Source organism: Mycetomoellerius zeteki, unplaced genomic scaffold (assembly GCF_001594055.1).
Source record: "Mycetomoellerius zeteki isolate Tzet28-1 unplaced genomic scaffold, Tzet1.0 scaffold275, whole genome shotgun sequence".
In the NCBI taxonomy this organism is placed as follows: Eukaryota; Metazoa; Arthropoda; class Insecta; order Hymenoptera; family Formicidae; genus Mycetomoellerius; species Mycetomoellerius zeteki.
Genome location: NW_017257255.1, coordinates 65699 through 80601, shown reverse-complemented (window position 1 = coordinate 80601; position 14903 = coordinate 65699). Strand labels below are relative to the sequence as shown.

The 14903-nt window shown below is 33.0% G+C and overlaps 1 protein-coding gene across 1 annotated transcript in view; it reads left to right on the top strand.

Annotated features, from left to right (window-relative positions):
• The first annotated feature begins 1187 nt into the window (after nt 1-1187).
• LOC108724126 (UPF0676 protein C1494.01) overlaps nt 1188-14903 on the top strand; it is a 25125-nt gene continuing 11409 nt past the window's right edge. The window contains exon 1 of the mRNA XM_018450306.1: nt 1188-1972. Within this exon, the coding sequence (XP_018305808.1) occupies nt 1879-1972 (94 nt within the window). The 5' untranslated portion in view covers nt 1188-1878. The remainder of the gene's footprint in view (nt 1973-14903) is intronic.

Here is a 14903-nt window from a genome sequence, read left to right as displayed (position 1 = left end):
ACATTTGTATTAATAGTATCCTAAGTAATAAATATTTCATAACTTTGAGTCCAGAATCGATTCAACAACATTTTAACGAATGCAATTGTCAAGTTTTAAACTTAAATAACAAAGTTATTGTGTAAAACGTAACTGAGGTGCCATAATATCACCTTCTCCTCTATAATCTCAAACATTTTGACCAAGTCTACCATCAAATGAATGTCTTACAACTTTTTGTTAATTTTATATATTTAATAACATAAAATTAATAATGATTACGTATAATGACATTAGCGAATTAGATGTAAAATTGAATCTATTCCTATTTAAAAGTATATAAATATAACTGAAGATGGGTCAAAGAGAAACCAAAAAAAAAAAATTTGTGAATTATTAATTAAATAATTATATTTAAATTTTATACCCTACTAACTTATTGACTCTCATTTGTTGTTTTAACATTTTTCGTTTAATTTGGAATTTCGAATTAATAGACACATACACGTTTATACAAATTAAACAGAATATCATAGATATTATGAAATAGATAGAATATAATGCTTATAAAATAATTTGCTAAAACACAATATTAAAAGTAATTTACAAAATAAAATAAAAGCCACTTAAAATCATACAAAATTTGAAATATAAATACAAAACATAATTACATACACACATAAATACACATATAAATATTGTATTTAGTAAAGTTGCATTAAGATACGAAATCGAACAATCGTTTTCGAGCGGAGGCAATTCGAACTTCAGCGATAATCGCACGTGAATCAAAATCCGCTGATGCAAATGTAATAAAACAGATTTCATTGTCTCGGAGCGGTATTAATAATCCGTTCTTCTTTTAAGACCGTCTTAAGTAATGTGTTAAGAAGCTAATGCAGCCTTCTAATTGATTTATGACATCTTAAGACTGTCCTTAAGACAGTCTCAAATGTAAGAATACTGACCTCGATGTCGCGGAATCGGCTTTGGTCCAGATCCGCTCTAGGCAAATAAACGCCAGTCGCCAGATCGCAAAAACGATCTACCTATAGCAGATTTTCCGCGCACCGTCTTCGACGACGCTCGGGGACGTGGCTCGGGAGCGTACGGAAGCGTTCGGGAGCGCTCGGTTGCGATCGGACGCCTTCGTGAACGCGCGGAATGCTCGACGCTCGACTCGGAAGAGTCGGAACTCTCGGAAATGACGGTTCGTGCGTTCGAGAGCATTCGAGAACAGTTTGCGAGCGGCCGCGCGACGGTACGGTTGATTGAAGAGTGGCGGTGCGTAGCGTATTAATAATTAATCGAGTGATCGCTACCACAAACCACCATCACGCCGTCGTAGCATGTACTCATTAGTCCGAAGCCACGTACACCGCTTACCGCATCGCGAGCCGCGCAACAAACTCGTCTCCTACGGCTACCGTTAGGACAGCCATTATATTCCTTCGCGGTTCTTTCGCTTTCACGCATGTGACACGGGGATAACGGAGTTTCACACCCTTTTGAATCTACGCGCGCGTAGTCGCGGATCTTGTGTGTGTATGTGTGTGCGCGTGTGTTGTGTGTGTGCGCGCGCACGGTGATAGTATGATTTTCTCTTGGATATTCCAGTGAGTCCGTGTGGTGAGCGCCTTATACCGGGTGGGCCGAGTCGATCGCGCGCAAAGTGTGAAGCGGCGTAATTTTTTTTTTTTTTTTTGCTATCGCTCTCGCTGTGCCGTACGGAAAAAGAGAGAGAGAGAGAGAGAGAGAAAGTTGAGAGCAGTTGGTCTGCGACGAGAGCACTGGTAAAGAGATAGAGTGAAAGAGGAGAAGAGCGAGAGACGGGTGGAAGGGAACGATCCGGTGTAAAAGGAATCTCAACCCATTTCCAAGGAGAATCCAGTTGTCAGGATGAGTTACTGCACCAACGCGCCCATGGTCACGCACACTTGCGAGACTCTTCTTAGCAAGTGCGAAATTCCGATCATCGACCTCGCTCACATGGGTGAGTAGCTTTTTTTGATCTACGTCCGCACGTCGCGTCTCCTCCGACCGCGCGCTCGTTCCGCGGAAACACTGTGAAGCACGGCCGTTGACGGCTGTGATTTTACGAGAATGGCAATTTCGAAATTGTTTACAAACGCGTGGAACCGCAGCAGACGTCTTTCCCTCGCGTTTCCCCGATAAAAGAATGCCAGACGAACTGGGACTGACCCCATCCGACGTGTGAAAGATCTCGTTGGTGTCGTAAGCCGGTCAGAGGTCGACTGGATGACGAAATTTAACGGTCTGACAAAACTAGATTGACACAGAGACCCTATGATTCATAGCCACGAACGATTTTGTTAAAATTCTATGAGAGAGAAAGATATACATAATTTTTCTGTATACATCAGTATTATATATATATATATGTATATAATCTTATTCTACACTGAAAAAAAATATAGTCAATTTTAACAAATATTTAGTTGAATATTGCCAATTAAATATTTATTAAATATAAATATATATTTATTTGATACGAGAAACATTAATTTGGTTTAACAATCATTCTTTTTACTGAAATATTTATTTACTGTAAGTAAGTGTTTAGTTGGCAATATTGAACTAAATATTTATTAAAATTGACTATATTTCTTTTCAGTGCACTTATATTATTTTAATGGGCTTTTAAGGTACAAGAGCGAGTACAACTTAAGTTTTTAGCCTTAAACAGTAAGAAATTGATCAATTACAATCGATTGTTCTTTTCACATTTGATTGTGCTTAGTCAACTTCCTATGGTTTAACCCTCCGTGAACTAGGGTATGACATACCCCAGCAAGAATTTCTATAACTTCTTAACAAGTACCGCGCGTATGTGGTGCCGATTTCGTGCAACTGGAGATTGCGTTGTTACCAATCACACTAAATTATAGTATATTTATAATGAAGTATGAGATATACCCACATTTGATCCATGTTGATTTTCTTGGTTCACGGAGGGTTAAGTTTTACTTTACATCTTAAAATCTCATTGCAGACACGTCGCTTAACTTTAATTAAGATTATAGAGTGAGTATATATATATATACAGGGTGTCCCAGTAATTTCTTCCTCAGGCATTTTCGCTTATCATTAACGATAACGGAGATATTGCCTTATAACAGAGTTATTAGGACACCCTGTATATACTATAATATATTATAGTATAGTATAATATACTATAGTATAGTATAATACAGAGAAAAATTATATACCTTTCTCTCTCTAGGATATTTTGAAAAAATCGCTCGTGGCCAGACTCATAGGATATCTGACTGACTACTGATGTATTTGAAGTTTCAAACGACGCGGAAAAATGTCTTCGGTTCTTCGGACGAACAGCAATTCGAAAGTTTGTCCAGAAATCGTACTGCCTTGAAAAGTCACAAAAGCTGTCTTTCAGTACTTTCAATTATTATATGCAGATATAGAATTTACTTCAGCTTGCTTGTGAAAAAGGGATTTGATTTACAATTTAAATTTTAATCGCACATCTATTCATTCCTTGAAATTAACGATTAACTGCTAACTAACACACCAACATTGCCTCAAGTGGCGTTTAGAATGAGATTTTAACGTAAAACTTAAGCTTTAAACCGTAAGAAATTGATCAATTATAGTTAAATGTGAGGAATATGAAGAAATGTGAGGAATAATCGACTATGATTAGTCAATTTTTTACGGCTTAAAGTTTAAATTTTATGTCTTGAAATCTCATTATAGACGCCTCTTAACATATAGACTTTTCTTTATTTTTCCTTATTTTTTAATCCTAACTAACACAGCCTTGAATTCTTTAAATTTATTTACATTAATGTCATATTTACACATTTAATTATTGGAAAAAATTTGTACAAAAAAACTTTCTATCTACAAGTATCTCCTCCTCTCTCTTTTTTAGCTTTATTTTTTTATATTTATCTTACACCTTTATTCTTATTCCTAACACAGTTGATTATTCCAGCAATATTGCAACATTTTAGCAACATTACAATGAATTGCAGCAATGTTGCTGCAAGTTTCTGTGCTGTATGAGTTCTTATCCTCTTTCCTCTTTTTTAACTCCTTAAGATCCGCTTCCAGCAATATAAAATTAACTTCAATCTCGATTGAACTGTTTATCTTTTTCTAATTCTTAGTATTATAGTGAAAAAAATGTAGCATCAAATAGTACAATTGGAGAGTGCTCTTCTACAAATAGGGACAGAGATAATTTGTAGTAAATGAGTCTAAAAGATTGTTCAAAGAAAACTGTCTTAAATCAATTGACAAACTGCTTAAGGTTGTAAAATATTGCAGTCTTAACAAAATCTAAAAGGTGTAATTTTAAATAATTTTGTTGCAATTTATTGCATTTGTTGTGAAAATATAGGAACAGTTAACTTAAAAAATCTGTCACATTTAATAGAACTTCGTGTGACAAGTTGAAGTAAGTATTTACAGGCACGTATGTAAACTATATAATAACAACCTGTAGCAATATTTAACTCAACTTGCAGGTCTATAAATGCTTTTGTAGAGCATTTATTACAACAACTTATAGAACAAACTTCTACAAAGAAATCATAATGTAAAACTATGTAGCAAAATAAAATATCGATTGCTTAAAATTGTAGAAGTTTTAAACAAAATTAATAGTAATAATCATCTGGCATTTTACATGTTTCTACATTTAATTGTAGAGGATATTTTTACAATTTGTACTGTGAGGAAGTAATAACAAACATATTTATAAATGAATAAGATATATTTAGATATAAAATGAAGTTGTACACATTACAAACGTTACAAAAGTTTACACATTACAAAAGTTTTCGATATTAGTAATAAAAATTGTTGATTAACGGAGATAAGTGCTAAAAAGATGACGTCTTATAAGTTAGCGGAACAAAATGAGCGGAATCGATTCTAACTAACATTTTTATTTGTTGCTCATTTGTTGCTAAAAAGTTGCCAAAGAAAAAAATTTGTTGCTCTGTCGGTTTATTTTTAAAAAACGATGTTTCGCTAAAGGAAGATTTTGCAAGCAACAAATTGCTAAATTGCATATTTCGAGAGCAACTAATTCGGACGACATCCTAGGACCAATTTTAAGCCAGCAACAAATCTTTTACTGATACTTCACTCTTGTTCCGCCAGCACGCTGAGGTTTTACGTGGTTATTTATACTTATTTTGCAAGCAACAAATTGCTAAATTGTTTATTTCTAGAGCAACTAATTCGGACGAGGTCGCAGTACCAATTTTAAGCGAGCAACAAATCTTTTATTGATACTTTACTCTTGTTCCGCCAGCACGTTGAGGCTTCTCGTTGTTATTTACACTTTTTCAGTATGTAAAGTATTAAAAAAAATGTTATTTCGGCAGCAACAAATTAGCAACAAATTAGCAACAAATTCCTACGTTATTTCTGCGTAGATTGGCTTTGTTGTAGGTATTGTTCCGCTAACTGAATCTTCCTTTAGCGAAACATCGTTTTTTTAAATAAACCGACAGAGCAACAAATTTTTTTCTTTGGCAACTTTTTAGCAACAAATGAGCAACAAATAAAAATGTTAGTTAGAATCGATTCCGCTCATTTTGTTCCGCTAACTTATAAGACGTAAAAAGATGTTTGTATCAAAATCTCATAAAATTTGTAATCGTATACTTACAAAAATATTTAGTAAGCCACACACACAGAGAGAGATGTATTAAGATATCTATGCATTTATCAACGTGCATTCATTCATTCATTCATTCATTCATTCATTCATTCATTCATTCATTCATTCATTCATTCATTCATTTTTTCACTTTCCATGCAGCTTGTACGGACTTATGTACGTACGATAAGTCATCTATGTGTGTTGATCAACGCGCGGAAATGAATTTCAAGATTTTCAAAGGATCGAAATGTTCAACTTTTCTTAACGCATGTATACACAATTTTTATTTGCACAGAGACGTTGGGAAACGTTCGTTGATGTCTTAAGTACAACTTACCTTATCAGTAACAGGAAGTACATCAGATACAGAATTCTTAAAATTTTGGTATTTGTTTAAAAATTTTCTTTTGGTATCCACTTCGCTTATCAAACTCTCTACATCTCTATCAGTAAGAGTACGAAACCTCGGTGTCAATTTTTTAGGCTAGAATAAAAATTATATATAATATAATAATAAAAACTATTATAATAAAATAAAATCTTAATCTTTCCTCGCGCGGAGTTCTGGACTTTCCAGTTTAAATTATGTCCGTCATTTAGCGCAACGTAAAAAAGAGTCAGCTTATTTTTAAAAATAAAAACATCAGTAGCTATTGTATCAAAGCGTAGACGACACATAATACGAGTGCATATAAAGTGTAGTAAAAATAAATGACATTTATTTATTGCTATGTCTGACAGACGTTCCAGCCAACACGTTTTCTCTCTTTGAGCATTTCGAATTATCATAGATATTATTTGCATCTTACAATTATTTTTTAATTGTTTTAATATTTTTATTAAATCGAAGTTTTGTTATATTTTGCGATTCGGTTTTAAAAAGAAAACACTATAATTAAGACAATATCGTAACGATATATGTATATAGTTAAATATTTCTGATTTAAATAAATTTTCACGGATAATAGTGTTGCTCAATTAGTGTCTTTATATACAACTAGTGTTCTTTATACACACCATTATGTAAAAAAAACACTAAAGACAGATAAAACAACATTTTTATTTGTTTCTTAAAATTTATTTAATCTTTACAGTCTCTGTTTGTAATATTCGTTTATAATATTCATGACTCTTCCATTTCTGACAAAGTACATTAATCTCAGTTTAACTTATTTTTTATTTTTCTCGAATTTTTAGCATTAGAAAAAGATAAAAAAGTATGTTAAATCGAAATTAAATAGGGTGTTTGAAAAATCTTGTAAAAAAAATCCTTGAAAAGGTGCCTGGATTTTCCGAATATTTTTGTTAAAAATTTTCAAAAATATTTTAATGCTTTGAAATAAAAACATGAAATTAGAATGCAATGCAAATAATCTCTGATTTTTTAAGGTAAAAAAGAAATCCCTTGAAAATTCTATTCCGAGGATTTTCCAGATAGTAACACTTTGTTAAACACTCAAAAAAGTGATCTTGCAGTTTACAGCGAAAATTATCTAAGTACGAAAAATAGCTGGAATAGATAAATTTATAGCAGGTACTGCGATATTGGATATGTATTGCATCTAATCATATAGATGACAGAGATAGAATTGAGATTTGTGCTATAAATTCTATGCTTATGATACATAATTTTCTATCAGATACAAAAAACAGCTATAATTCTAGCTGGAGCAGCAAAATATTTTTTTGCGTGAAGTTAATTTACATTAGTAGATATGTCTGTCCAACTGTGGTTAAAAGAACCAAAGAAAGTACTACGTATTATCTTGATTTGTTTCTCTTATCTCGGTTCATAATGTTCTGGTTTCTATTTCTTCTTTTAATGCATTTCTGTCTCCGTATTGGGACAGAAATAAGATAATTAGGAATAAGATAACAAAAGCCTCAAGATAAATTTGGAGCAATGTGATAAACAGTTGTTCTCTTGTGTGAATCACATAACGCTCGACAGTAAGGTATCAGCAGGAGTAGAACACCCTATATAAACATTCGAGGGCGCCAAGGGAGGGGCCCTTCTTTGTGAGAGGGGCTCTGACCTCAACGGATCGTCGGACCCGTGATCGGCGCCTCCGGTTGCTGCTGGCTGGCTTGTCTGGCTAGGTGCCTGGCCTGGCCTCGTTGCCAAGCAGTCGTAAAACCGTTGTCTCTCACTCTTGAATCCTCGAAATTCCTCGCGAATCCGAGCATCCGGTCCTACCAACATGGAGCATCGTCCGCCTATCGAAGTTAGATGGATTCGCTGCGCTTCGATCTCTTCATTTCTCTGGATTTATCACCAGGATTAATTCGCGAAGATTAAAATCATCGGAATTCATGAGTTTCATATTTTCGCAGAATTTCAAAGCGAAACGAATGAAATACATTTAATCAGTCAGTTCCTTCCTTCGTCATTACTATTTATCTATCCTTATTGATGATTTTAATTGCTATGGAAATTGATTGTGACTAATAAACTGACGTAATAAGCATATATCAACTCGTGGGTTGACCTCAGAGTCCATTTATAATCTAGGAAAACAAGATTAATCGATTAATTTGCACAAATATTATGACAAGCTGTTAAAATATCACCATTGGTTATTCCTGCGACATCTGTGTAACTTGAATAATTGCCTTTCATGCATTAAGAATTTAATATAATGTAACATTATTTTCTAACGATCGCATATTCTTTTCTTCTATCTGTGTGCAATATGTATCGTAACATACTTTTTCGAGACGTACTTGTAACAGGAAAAACTTCTATTTAGCGATGACAGAGTCCTTGAGCGCGAAAAATAGTTTCCTTTCTTTCCTTGTCGCGACTTGCCATTATTAATGGTCAATGTGGTGAGGTGAGTGAATACATATATAAGTAACGTGTAAGTGGCATACATAGTTGAGTAAACATACTATGAATCGATTTAGGGCTCTATGAAACGATAACAAGAGAACAGTGTGATCCGTTCAGAAATTTTTCGAATGTTTCAAGGGCTTTCGATTATTTTATCACAATTTTATCGAAGTAAAACATTTATTTTTCGATAATAAAATTCAGAAAATGCCTTCCAAACAGTCTATGAAAAGACGTTGGCATGAGCCGACAAAACTTCTAATAAATGTCATTCTATGGCATTGTTCTTATGACACTAATCAGAGTTCTAAGTCGGTCACCGTCATAGATTCTAATCGGATATTATCTGACATAAAAAGAACGACCTACTCTCTTTCGGTTAAACTGAGCCAAATTTCGTGACATTGTGCATCGCGATTAGCTGTCTATACACTCTATAGTCTATACGATTATTAAATTACATAAGGACAAAGCTAACATTCATCTGTTGCAATGTCTGTTCGCCATTTAAATATCGTGTGTGCTCTTCAAGCAGGGCTTGCATGCCATTGATCATCTATACTCTAACGATTTTAAGCTATAGATATATCTACGTACATATATCAAGCTATGATTCCCTCCCCCTTAATCTCTAAAAATATTTCTTTATGTTAATTTCTATGTGGCACGAAAAATATTTGCACTTCGATTTTTGATTTCGAGAGCGAATATTTTGCTTTTAAATGATTCTGCAATGACTATTTAGTCATTGTCAGAATGAGAGATACATATCTTTCTTTTCTTCTTTCAACTATGTTTGTAAAGTCCGATTAGTTCACCGTCGTGCGTGCTCTATCGTTTGCAACTTATTGGCAAGTCTTGCTAATGATGTCGCAAAGTAGAATACGCGTGTGCACTCGTGTCGGCTTGACACGCTCGAATTTACACGTGGCTTAAGTGGCATGTAACACGTCGTACGTCGGGGCCAATGAAATATCTCATGTCTGACGAGACTACCTCTGTGAAGCTGGCCCCTCATTTTCAAAATTTTGAAAAAATAAACAGAGTTCTGGTTGTCCCCCGAAGAGTTCTGGAGTTCTCTATCAATCTTAGAAAGAGTTCCGTCGATTAAAGCGATGAAAACATACCATTTGAAATTTCGGGGGGACCAAGTTCATGATTCCGAAACTTTGAAGGGCTATAACTTCTTTACCGTTCATTTTGATCCATATAGGACAATCGATAGAACTCTTTGGGGGGCAACCAGAACTCTAAAAAAAAAACCGGAATTCCGAAAGAAAATTTTTCAAAACAAATTTCTTTGGGAAACAAAATTTTTTTTCAGATTTCGGGCATATGAGTTCTGATAGTCCCCCAAAGAGTTCTAATGATTATGCTTAATGACTGATGCGCTAAAACCAATATCTAAAAAATTCTAGAGCTTTGAAGTTTCAATTTTTGAATTTTTCTAACAAAGAAAAGGACCTAACTGTTCCCCTCCGATTTTAATGAGCTTTTAATATGTTATTCTCCAGATAAAAATAAGCGACACGTATTTTTTTATACATGTTTATACGCACTTTTAGGGGGTGAAACGCCCTTTAGAAGAAAATCGGTTTTTCTCTTTCCAAGTGAATATCGCCGGAACTGTAAGAGATAGAAAAAAATTTTCATTAAATGCGTATGGGCACGTATAAAAAAATACGTGTCGTTTATTTTTGTCTGGAGAATAATATACTAAAAGCTCATTAAAATCGGAGGGGAACAGTTGGGTCCCTTTCTTTGTTAGAAAAATTAACAAATTGAAACTTCAAAGCTCTAGAACTTTTTAGATATTGGTTTTAGCGCATCGGTCATTAAGCATAATCGTTAGAACTTTTTGGGGGGCTATCAGAACTCATAACAGAATGCCCGAAATCTGAAAAAAATTTTTTTTCCCAAAGAAATTTTTTTTTGAAAAATTTTCTTTCGGAATTCCGGTTTTTTTTTAGAGTTCTGGTTGCCCTCTTTTCTATCGATTGTCCTATATGGATCAAAGTGCTAAAATGAATGGTAAGGAAGTTATAGCCCTTCAAAGTTTCGGAATCATGAACTTGGTCCCCCCGAAACTTCAAATGGTGTTTTCATCGCTTTAATCGACGGAACTCTTTCTAAGATTGATAGAGAACTCCAGAACTCTTCGGAGGACAACCAGAACTCTGCTTATTTTTTCAAAATTTTGAAAATGAGGGGTCAGCTTCACAGAGGTTTAACTCTGATCAAAGTTTAGCATCGTAAATTTTCATGGTTACATTTTTCTACTCAGACAACATGATCATTTTTTTTTTTGCATTATTTTGTATGTACAATTTACTTGAATTTTACATTATTTGTCAATAAATTTATAATATCGTGATATAATTTGATATTAAATTTAGCTCACAAAACTTACTAAATCAATTGAGAGAAATAATTCTATTTTTAGTCAAAGTGAATCTTAGTGCTTAAATATTTCGATGTGAATTTATATACATATCTAATTCTGCAAATCGTGCGCTGAAATCTTTTTTACTTTTGAAATGCAATGATAAACAGAATTAGAGTAGTAATATCACATATTAAATTGACGAGAAATTTAATATGTTATATTGATGCTAATAAGCATTTTAGAATTATGGTTTGCAGAATTAGATGTGTATATAAATTCACAGCGAAATATTTAAATACTAAGATCCGTTTTAACCGAAAATAGGATTATTTCTTTTAATTGATTTATTCTTGTTGATTTATTTCTAAATATAATTGTTTTATGTAATTGGTTTCCCTTAATGCTTTTAGAGAGTTTAATATTAAAATGTCTCATACACGATTTTTGCTTTATTTTATCTCTTTGTTTTTTATCTGTTTATACGCTATTACATGCGTGCGAAAGGCTAATGACCGTACTCGTTGGATTGCAAAATTTTGATGCGACAAACACTTTAGGGACCTTCCAGTCCGCGGAATTTGCAACGACCATAGGCAATGATGTGGCAAGTAGAAACATGAGACAACAGAGTACGTATGATGAAAGTTACGGATTATTATGGATTAAAACTACATAAGCCATTGAAGCCCCATGTAAGATTACGACGGTTTGTTGGTGTCTAGATGTCACGTAAATGTGCATATGTGCATATAAACATGAGACTGATTCGAGATATCTGTGAGAACGCGAATTTATTTTTACGATTCAGAATGTCAATGAAGCGAAATAAATCTCTCCGTTGTAAATGTAAGAATCCGTCCGTTTGCAGTCTATTTTGTATATTCTGAAAAGCTGTATAATAATAAAAGAAATTAAAAAAATCAAAGGCAACTCGGGCGCTCTGCTATTTTAAATCTCTTTTTCTTATATTAATTCTAAATTTAGCGTTCTTACGATAAATGTTAATCTTGAAACGAAATCAATAAAAAAATACGCAAAAGTTGCAAAACATTCTGGTATGAAATGACGTAGCTGGAAGTTTGACGTTGCATTGTCGCATTGATAACGAATACATTGAGATACAGCGATTGCGCTTTGTGTTGCAACTAACTTGTACACGTGTAGAGAATTGTAAATATAATTAATGAAAATTCGCGGAAGTTTTACCATTGAGATACGTATATATCATAAATAAAAATTATCTCTTTCACTTGCTATGTTCAAATAGATGAGTACAGTTCATTTAAATTTATCGCTGTAAAGAAATTGTTTTCCTTTTGTTTTCCGTTTGTAGATAAGTCTATGTATGTTTCCTACGCTTATACGCAGAAAGCATGAAATGCACATTTTCACGAAAGGTGGAGATTATAAGATTCAGTAGATCGTTAAAATACATTTAAGATTTATGTATTTTTTATGAATTTATTTATCTTCACGAATATAATTACGAATTTATATAACTATAGGAATTATGTGCGACGTAGCTGTTAGATTAAAAATAAGATTATTCTACTATCTAAAATCAAGATTATTTTGACTTATCTTAATATAAAAATATTGATATAAGGGGAGTGGAAAAAAAGAAAAAAGATAAATTAATTTGGAGATATCAATAATTGGGTAATAACTCTTTACTTTCTATTAGATAGATAGTAAATATTCAATACACCGTCCTATTAAAGTTACTTTTAAAAATTTTTCGATAAAATCTGGAACACATGTTATAACATAGGTTGATGTTACAATTTTAGAAAAATAAATTAATTTCTTTATAGAAAGAAACATAAAGAGAGAGAACTCTTAAGGAAGTTCTTTTGGAAATTTATGTTAATATCATACTAAATAAATCGTTTTATATAAGACTTGTGAGAAATCAAATAGTGAATGCAAAGAAATGCAAAGTAGTAGCTGTCAATATAGATCAGAATCTTTATTATTTATTAATATATAGATAGCAAATATTCAACAATATTTACGATAATGATGCACAATTTATAATAATTATGAGTTCAGTGTCGCACTTGCCAGTAAACTACATATCGTGCACCTTCGCAGTCCGGTAACGGTATACTCGATCGTTATACTCTAGGCGAAAGTATCGGGGAGTCTGTCGCTACCAGGAGAAACTCCAACGAATATTTTCTCCGCGATTATATATACACCCTAGAAACGGCTCCCCGTCTTTAGTTGTATCTGCATGTATATATATATATATATATATATCTCTTCTATATCTACTACGTAGGAGAATATGCAATTATTGTGGGAAAAAGTTCGTTTGTACGAAAATTAAACTTGTATTTTATGTTAAACATCGGGGTTTGTATCTTCGTGTTATTAACCCTTAGTCCATCTTCAATGAGACATTTTCGAATTTTAACCATCTTGTGTGTCAACTCGTACCTTGAAGTTAAATCAAATTTTTTTTACAATTAATTTTATTGACACTGTTACAAAAAATTGAATACTATATAATTAGCGTAATTGTCGACATAATTGTGATTTTTCAATAAAATCTATTTCTTCTCCAAGTATTTTCAAGTAATATTTTACTCTTCAAAGTTATTAACGCTGAAAACAGAGAGAGATAAGTGATATTTGATCAGAGAAAAATTTGATTATTTAAAATCAAAAGCTAAATTAAAATGAATATCGAATTATTGTTTATATTAAAGCAGAGAAACATTTTAAAATAAAGTACTGTAGTTTACCTACATCGAACTTTTTTCATCCGATAGATTAAAACAATTTTGATAAATCATTTCTTGTTACTAATATAATACGACGATTGTATACATTTCCACCGTGTGATGAGATGGATTTCATCACGTCAGATGTTTCGAAACATTTCTTTCTGAGCGTGATAAAAAAACGTAGTTATAGATCGGTCAAGATTAAACATCACCAGCTGGCCATTACAGTTCTATCGAGATTAGACATCCAGAATCTATTATTAAAAACTAACGTTTCTTGTATAGTTTCGTGATATTAATACGGCTTTGTCGGCAGCGGGTCTTTGAATTTTGAATCTTTTGCATGAGACGAATTTGGCATTGTGCCCGTGGCTGATGTATGCCGCGAGGTGAAACGAAAGCAGTCCTTCTGCTGACTTTGTCATCATCGTTGCGTCGCGACACTGCCAAAATAGCGAACAAAGTAGGAAGAGTACTACGTCTTATTGACGTCAACTGCACACCATGGAATTTATTGAAATATACAATCACGTATATTGAATCAATGTTTTTCTTAACGATGACTGTGTAAACTCAATCTTAGTCATGTTACGGCACATGCTATAAAATATTGTAATAAAGTATTTTTTTCTTTTGCTAATATTATATTTAATTTCTTACATTCTTAGCTAGCAAAGTAACAAGATAGCAATGACGTCTTTAATGACATTTTAATGTCAAAATGACAATAAATAACTTGCTACCTGGGTTTATATATAAGAAAATTATGTTGTATAGTCACTTAAAAAAATTACATAAAATACTATGCGTTGAAACTCGGCATTAATGCCAAGGTCTCTATTTGCAGAAGAATATCTCTATGTAAGCATATTTTTACATGATTAAAAAGTAAGATATTGAAATACAAAAGAAATGCATTTTATACACTGAGAAAAAAGTTGTTTGTTTCAAAAAAACCTGAGTTGTTTTGTTTCAAAAAAATATTATAATAGTTGGTTCAACTAAATACAGCGGTCCCAAATCACAGTAGACTCAAACAAATATTTACGTCTATTAAGCTGGCACAGCCACTTCAACACAATCAAACGCGACCTATACCACATTTTTTTGCTATTTTTTTGCTAATTTTTTGCTCTATTCCCGATTTTATTGCTCCAGCCGATTCGCTAAAACTCATGGCTGTGCTAGCTTAAGATCAAAGTTAGCACAGCCACAAAGAAAAAAAGCAGCAAATGAAAAATCAAGTACATATTCTTGAAGGGCTATTTTTTTGCTAATTTTTTGCTCTATTCCCGATTTTTTTGCTCCAGC